Source organism: Chelon labrosus (assembly GCF_963514085.1).
Source record: "Chelon labrosus genome assembly, chromosome: 20".
Lineage (NCBI taxonomy): Eukaryota > Metazoa > Chordata > Actinopteri > Mugiliformes > Mugilidae > Chelon > Chelon labrosus.
Window position 1 is genome coordinate 23,281,004 of NC_140353.1, and position 8,390 is coordinate 23,289,393.

General features: G+C 42.3%; 1 protein-coding gene across 1 annotated transcript; it reads right to left on the reverse strand.

The window, feature by feature from the left end:
- Positions 1–2,341: 2,341 nt before the first annotated feature.
- LOC311505417 (cyclin-K-like) lies at positions 2,342–8,380 on the reverse strand. Its single transcript, XM_084568978.1, has 10 exons — positions 7,864–8,380; positions 7,306–7,387; positions 6,818–6,949; positions 6,355–6,460; positions 5,551–5,608; positions 4,597–4,766; positions 4,330–4,505; positions 4,201–4,231; positions 4,011–4,082; positions 2,342–2,988 (listed from the first exon to the last, which is right to left on the reverse strand). The coding sequence occupies exons 1-10, from the start codon at positions 8,061–8,063 to the stop codon at positions 2,543–2,545; spliced, it is 1,473 nt and encodes a 490-aa protein (XP_084425104.1). The 5' UTR covers positions 8,064–8,380; the 3' UTR covers positions 2,342–2,542.
- Between the last annotated feature and the right edge of the window lie 10 nt (positions 8,381–8,390).

Sequence of the window (8,390 nt, forward strand, 5' to 3'; positions counted from 1 at the left end):
GAACTAAACAGCAGATAGCAGTAATGTGCTGAAATTACACTTACTCAGGTTCTTGTGTAAAAGGATAGTTCATAAATGTAAAAATTTTCATAATGTACTCATACTTCTTTGCACTAAAGCAAAGGGAAACGTTTGGCGTTGTTTATTATTTATAGGGATTACGTTACTGGTCCAGCCCGACTGAAGTCAAATTGGGGTGTATGTGGTCCCTGAAATCAACTTAGTTTGACACCCATGATTTAGCTGAATCCTTGGCTAAGTGTTGTTCCATTTTATGGAAGTGGTGACTTCCTCATTAAACAAGCACTATAAAGTCATTAAACACACTCCTGACCACAACATATACACTCTTCCTTTAATCAGGCCAGCTGTGTGCATTTGGTGGAATGGCACATTTATTTGTGCTCAGTGCCTGTAAACATGAGCTGACGTGTTTCAGTCACCACCTTCCACATCTTTTCTACTTCCTCATTCAGCTCTCGGTATTTCTCGAGCTTCTCATGTTTCTTCTTCCTGATGTTGCTATCACTCAGGGTTGCTGCATCTGTCGCTTCAGCCCTCTTTGGCTGTTTGTCCAGCGCTAAAATGTCTGATTGGTTAGCCATAACCAGTTCGTCAGTCTGTATCTGGGAGTTCCACATGATCTTGGCTCAGTTATTTTCCACTAGCACTTGAGCTGTCCATTTTGACCTTGGGACTTCCAGTCCATAATCTGCACAGATGTTCCTATACTCAGCATCTTACACCCTGCTTACAGTATGCTGGATTGTCAGGTGCGTCCTTGCACAGCCTGAAGCCAGGATCAGCCCTGGTGTGGTAGATCCCAGGATCAGTTGATCTTGTGCTTAGACCATGTATGTTCTGTCTTCCTGTCTTTCAGTCCAGCCTTTTTCCAGCCACTGGTAGGATTTTTGAAAATTGGCTACCTCTGTTATCTGCTGGTGGTACATGAAGATGAAAAACTCAGGCCCCCCCTTTTAGAAAACTGCACAGGGGTTTGTATATACAACAGGAGGACAAACCCCTGTGCAGTTTTCTGAAAGGGGGGCCTGAGTTTTTCATCAATCCAAACGCCAGTATGTCTCTGATGTTGCACTGTTACACTGAAACTCAGCTAAAAGAATTCCAGCTCTAGATCCTTCATATGAACATTGTGGGCTTGCACCAGCATTCATAGGTCATATATCCTGGTGCTGTTAGAGTCAAATATTACTTCTCTCAGATGACGGGTTCAGACCAGGCATCCTGCTTCCTTCCTTCCTGTGTTCAAACATTAACAAAATAATACCATCATTAAATCAACCACACTTACCGAGTAATTTAAGTGTTTGCACACATGAGCTGACATGTCTAGGCCATAAACAAAAGGACGGTGATTGTGGCATCTTTTCTTTGTACGCGTTCTTTTCACATTGAAAGGATGATGCTGCCATCTAGAGGCTTTTAAACAGACCAGAGTTGTTGGATGTGATGAATAACACCCAGGAAGAGTTACTGAATGCTGTTCACTGAGACTCACGTTACTGGTTTGGTTTCCCTTTTTATAATGACAAAATCAAAATTAATTTAGTTAATCTACTCACCGGCGGCACAGTTGCGAGGTGGTTAGCACTGATGCCTCACTGACGCCTCACAGCGAGAAGGTCCCGGGTTCAAATCCAATAGGAGCAGACATAATTAGGGACTGTGACCAGTTGAGTTAGTCCACACATATGGACATACTGTAAGCACAGCTGCCATGTCATTTCAGCCCAAAGGTCCATACATCAGGCTTTGTTCGCCGAGAGATTGAAAAGTAACTCCATCAAACATAAAGTATTTCTTTAATTACAAATGCATGATTCCAATAAGGAAAAGTAATGTAAAAAAAAAAGATGTACAGAAAAGAATGCATGTACCCTCTAAAACCAATTCTGAGCAGGGGAAACATGGCCAACATCTCAAGGTGGGCTAAGACATACAGCGCAGTCATATATCATTTATTTCCATCATCACTGTACATGTTGATAAAAAAACAGGTCACACTGCTCTAATCCATTCAGACAAGAATACGGTTTCCTTGAGAAGCATCTTTTATTTGTTGGACCGGTGCTGTTGCATATCAGTGATTCATTCCACCTTTCAGATCAGTGACACCAGTTTTGGAGTGAATATGATGAACATCATGTCTTCCATATTATCTTTGAGCCAGCAATTTTGCCCTTTGCAACACTGCACCTAAAACAAAAACAGAACTTCTGCTTGAAGATGCCTACATAGTCCAGACCCCCAAGACCTGCCACTTTATATTTGTTGTTGCAAGTGCAAAATCGTGTTCTGTTCAATTTGTTGTGCACAAGAAATAAAAAAAAATAATTGACTAAAAAAAATAAAGGAAGACAGTTCCTTTGTGTAACTCTGCTGAGTCATGTAAAATGTACATGGACTTTTCTGTCTGCTGATGAGAAGGTCAATGCTTCAAGGGTTTCTGAGGTTTGAGAAGAGTGGAAATGTTCCTTGTAAGGTGATAATATTCAGTGCATCTAACTCGTATTCATGGTGCTCATCTCATCCACGTAGCCCGATTCACCCCACTGACTGGGGGCATCCCGGGAGGCAGCAGAGTGGGTAGCTGATTGTGTCCAGAAGTTGAGGGTGGTGCGTATCCGCTATTCAAACTAGGTGCCATTCCCATGATTGCGGGGGGTGGCGCTGCAAGCAAGTAGCTGTAAGCCGAGAGTGGCGGATTGTGGTAGGACATGGTGCCCGGGGCGTAGTGGTGGTAGCCCAGTGGTGGGGCACAGACTTGGGGTACATTAGAGTAACAGGAGCCCTCTGTCTTTATCATGGACTGAAGCTTCTGGTAGCCTTCACTGGACACCAGTGAGCTAGAGGCAGGGAGGTCCATGGGCAGAAGAGGTGGCGGAGGGGGGCACTGTGGCAAAGGTGGTGGGGCTGGTGTGGCTGGGAGATCTGGTGCTGGTGGACAGGGGGAAGGGGGGGTGTTATCTGTTGAAGAAAATAAATATACAGTGAATGCTACTTCAAAAAAATAAAAGCTTGAGCTGTGTGTGGAGGATTGTTTTCTGAATGCTCTCCCCTTAGACCACTGAGCTGAACACAGCACTAGTTGATCAAATACCAGTCTGTCTAAAATGGATAAGCTGCTACAAGACATGACCTGCTAGTATTCCAGCACACATATTCAGTGTATCCAACTGATATAATATTAATAGTAAGTTATCAATTTTCCTGATCCCTCATTGGGCACCTTGGCCATGGATATGGAGGGGATATGAACCAGTGACCCTACAGTTCCAAACCCACTTCTCTAACCTAGCCCAGTGCGAATGATCACATATGATGTGAGGAAATCATTACTTGGCCTAAGGTCATCAGAGCAGAGGCTTTGAGCTGACTTAAAACTCAAAAAAAAAACTTCTCTGATCTGGATGTCTACTCGCAGGGTTATGAATGCCTAGATGTATTAAAGGCTGACACAAAAATAATGCTGAATTAAATATCTCAGTAACAAGCACTGCTTTATTGTAAAGCAGAGAAGGAGCAGATCACATAAAATGTACTCAGTGTGATTCTAGACATAAAAATGTCATCTATGAAACCATCGGATCCAGTACAATTAAGGTTAAAGAGAGAAAAAGTCATCAGTATTGTTCTGAATATATGTCATTTTCGCATTAGTTGGACATGACCCACCTGATATATCACAAGTGCAACATACAATGAATTTCAGCAAATCTACTACCTATTTAGCAAGAATTTGAACCTGCATTAAGTAATACTTATTTCCAGCAGAAACCAAAGTATGAAGCCAGGGGGCACAGTGGATATAGCTGAAGCCAGAGCCTGAAATCCCCAGAGCAACCACTAAGGTGACAGTGAACACACTCTTTAAATAAGATCCTTTTAGGCCTTGATTTATTTAGATAATATAATTTGATACACGAGAGTGAGAGAGTCTGCAACGCACTGCATGCTGCATGCAGACGTGGCAGTCAGTCCACACTGACCTGGGTTTATGGATACTGTGGGAGGAGGGGGGGGTGGAGGAGGAGGTGGCGGTGGTTCTGGATTTGGCATCTCTGGAAAGCAAAAAGACAAGACAGAGAACACAATGAAAGAGAAAAGTAAAGCAGCATACTATGTTTTAATAAGCTTAAATCCTTAGTGTGTGTGGTGTATATTAGCTAGGCTACTTACTACTGGCCTTGCTGTCCTCTTTGGGAGAGGGCTAAATAAAATAAAACAAGTATCAATGCCAGTCAGAAAATACACAATTTAAGACAATTTAAAAATCTCACACGTTTTATGCACCAGACGATTACATACCTTAGCTGCTCTGGGAGGTCTGGGGCTGCTCTGAGGCGAGGCTTTCATGGACAGTGGTGGAGGGGCTGATGGGGCGAAGACAGAAGATGATATGGGGTTGTCCCCGGTCCCAAGACCTCGATCAGATATCTGCTGCCTAGTCTGAGAATACAGGTCCAGGATCTGGTGGCAGATGTCTTTAAGGTGGTAGAGAACAGGAGAAAGATTAGAAAAAATATATATATATACAGTGAATGTATTGTACTGTTGTGGTAGTGCCCCCATTACCTTCCAAAACGTCCACAGGCACATCATGGACAAACTGCTCCCACCAAAGTCGGGATGAGTGCTTGGAAGTCCACTCCTGGATGTCAAACTTACAGAGACGCCCAGCCAGATACATGACAGCCACCGCTATGATCTGCGGCTCCCACTGCAGGGCCACTACAGTGCAAAGGCTTGGAAGGAACAAAATGGGCAGTATTATTATATTTTAATATTTAATAATATCTGTCATAGCAAATGACAGCAGAAGAGCAAAATGTATACTTAAACCCTTTACATTTGGTAACTCTTCGTGGTTAATTGTAGAGCCAGTTCATTTTTTTACAGTTTCACTGAACTACCTCTGCTTCAACCTCCCCACTCTTGTTCCCTTCAGCCTCTCTCCCTCTCTCTTTTGTGATACAATGCCACACTGTCCACACTGTCTGACATTTTCAATCTGAAGGAGATCAGACGGCAACAGATTTAGTTAAAGATTAGATTAGATTAGATTCAACTTTATTGTCATTACACATGTACAGGTACAGAGCAACTAAATGCAGTTTAGCATCTAACCAGAAGTGCAGAATAGGCAGTAAGTGCATGTGGCATAAATAGTATGGTATATAAGCAGTATGGTACAGGTTGTTTTTTACAGCATATGGACACTATTTACAGATCAAAACCTATGTACAGGCGAGACTATATATACAGGTGAAGGTTGAATTGGTGTGACTATAAAGTAAACGCGTGGTTTCAAAAACCAGCCATGGTCGTGGTCGTAATTGTACTTTAGAAATGAACCTGTCATAGCCACTCTTTCACTATTAATACTATAATTATGTAATACTGTTCTATTATAATGATTGTAATAATAAAAATAAAATAAAACATAATCCGTGTGTTGCTGTCATCACAAATACTAATATCTGGTGCTGAAGATTTCTTGGATGCAAAATTTATGGTTTTCCAGCTCACCTGTCATTCACAAAGGTCCAAGCCATCTGAACCAGCTTCTGCACCTTGTTCTTGTCACCTGAAAAGCAGTGAGGTAGTGCAAAGCTTTAATAGCTGACAGACAGCAGTCAGTAACAAACAGTGGATGAATATGTCCAGCTGGAACACATCTGGGGCTATGGAGTACCTCAAGGCTCTGTTGTTGGCTCTCTGGTATTTTCTCTTTATATTCCATCTTTCACCAACTGAATTCATTTCCACTGATACACTGATGATACTCATATGTACGTGTCTGTAAAGATGTTTATCCCAAATTATTGAGGCAGATACCAGATACACCAGACAGAAATGCTCAATATCTGTCTGCTCCAGAACTTTTTTTTTTTTTTGGAAACACATACCAGGGCAATAATGGTTTATCAGCAGCTTGTCGTTGTTCTGGAGCAGAATATCTGATGCGAATTTAGTAAAAGGCATCTCATCTGTAGCGATGTGACAGTTCATTTTTCTCTGCCTCCAGGTTAGTGCTGGGTTGATGCTGAAAGCTGGTCCTGTTAAGCTAAAGAAGGAGTTCACATTGAGTAAAGGTCCTGCACACTGTCACTGTGCAGTTTGAAAGTCTTTTTGTAGCTGTAATTCCTGTCTCCATACTAAATCTCATCACTGGCCAAGATGCTTTTTCCCTTAATCCTAAATCTATGTTCAGGTGGTGTTGTATGCTGTATCAATTGTGGCACCTGAGCCAAATTTGTGACACTACAATATAATTTCAACAAATAGAAGTTAACTGTCTTGACTTACACAGTATTTGTGCTAAATATCTACCTTTGAGTTGCTTGGCATAGCGGAGTAAGAACTGGTAGGGATGGTCCACCTGCAGGTCAAACTTGATGGTCTGTAGCAGGATGCGCTCCAAAACCATCACCTCCTCCTGCAAAGAAAGTGTTCTGCAGTGTTCTAGTATGGAACAATATACCTTAAATGAGGCAGTAATAAGAACAACTGACTATAGTTTTTTACTATTTACAAGGCCTACAATGACCCTGTACACTACACATTTACATGAATGCCTGATGGCTGCAGATGAATGCTGTCAATGAAAATGCATTTAAAAAGGAGTGCAAAACTCACTCATGTAACCTCAACAGCTGAAATTGAATGCTATAGAGAAACAAGCCCAGAAACAAACAAAAGGCTGATGACGAATGTCTGCATTCTTCTGAGACTTTTAGCTTCTGTCAAGCATTTTTAACAAGACATTTCTGAACATGTCCTAATTGTGACCGACCTTAGGATCGTCTCCAAACTGTGCAAACTGGATGTCGTTGAGCAGGCTGCGAGCCGTCCCGATGATGTCCTTGCACTTCTTTGGAGTTTCCTCCACTTTTCCTGCGAGGAAAAGGCAGCATCCTGCTGTCACCTACAGGTACATGCACCAAGTTAGGAAACACATTGTACAACAAATTGTGCTTGCAGAAAGCAGTTTGAGAAATGTATACAGCACGTGCTGCTATGGACTGACTAACATGGCTCCAGGACCCATAACAAGGGTTGTGTCCTCTGCTTCCAAAACAGCGATGTTTGAATAAATGGAGTTGTGTTTTCTCCTCGAATAAAACACAAATTATTTACGTTTATTGGTGCTCAAATGCACCTCAGTTATATTTCCGCTTTATTGAGTTGTCAGTGGATAGCTCTCATTTTAGTATACACCCTCCAAGCAGAAGTAAACATATTTCCAGGGAGGATAAGGACAAATATACAGTACATACTTACATATCTTGAAAACTGTTTGAAAGAGTGGAACATGTAGAAGCGATGGAAGTATACTATTCCAGTAGCCAGTGTTCCATAGTGCCTGGACCCAGTGAGGTTAAGAAGAATGAATTTTTAAGCCCCATTATAGGGGATGCTTAGTAGTCTCAGGAAGGACTGTTTGCTTGTTAAAATGTAAACTATTCAAAATCACATTATTATGCTATATGAGCAGCAGTAACCTCTAAGCGTCTCAACTCAGCTGTCTTGTTGTGATTGCATGTCACTGTCTTTGGGCAAGAGGTTAGATCAGGATCCACGTGAGTCATTCAAACAAATGAATGCTTCACACATGGCCCCCGCTCATTTGACTTTAAGTGTAGAAGGGCAAGCTCTGTTTACTAAGTGGCTTTCTATAAAAAGCGAGCAACCTGTATGCGTGTACTATAGGTAGTAGGTGTGTACTATAGGTAGTAGGTGTGTACTATAGGTAGTAGGTTTCCCGTATACGGTGAATGTATACGTATGTGAATGTAGGTGAATGATGGGTTGCACATTACGTGTCCAACAGAAGGATACAGTCCAAGCTGTGTGCCCGCGTCAAAGATGAACCGCGCACCTTCTCTACGGTACCGGGCCTCGGTGGCAGGGTCCAGCCCCTCTGACTGCGAAGGAGTATGGGCCAGGTCCTTTTTGTCCCAGTACCAGCACGGTTTGATGTGGTCCACGGTGGCCGGGTCTCTCCTCTCAGAATGTGACAGGGGTTTGAAGAGGTCCATGATGGACAGGTCCGAACTGCCCCCAACTTGAGGGTAGTGGTAAATACTACTGAAGAAAAGACGATTTATCCTGCTAGCAAGTGTCCCAGTCTAGGGATGCTACCAGCTGCTGTTACATCTATAATATAGCTGTTCAAACTAACAAGTCATTCTGTTACACATGAATGACAGTCATTATTAATACATGTTAAATGCCTACGAAATAACTTCCATTGAGGCGCAAAAGTTTCGGTACAGTTAATAGCCACAATTTACTCTAGAAATGGCTGGACAGACTGACTTTACTGCAAGCCCACTGCTTCACACACAAAGACCAACACGGACTGC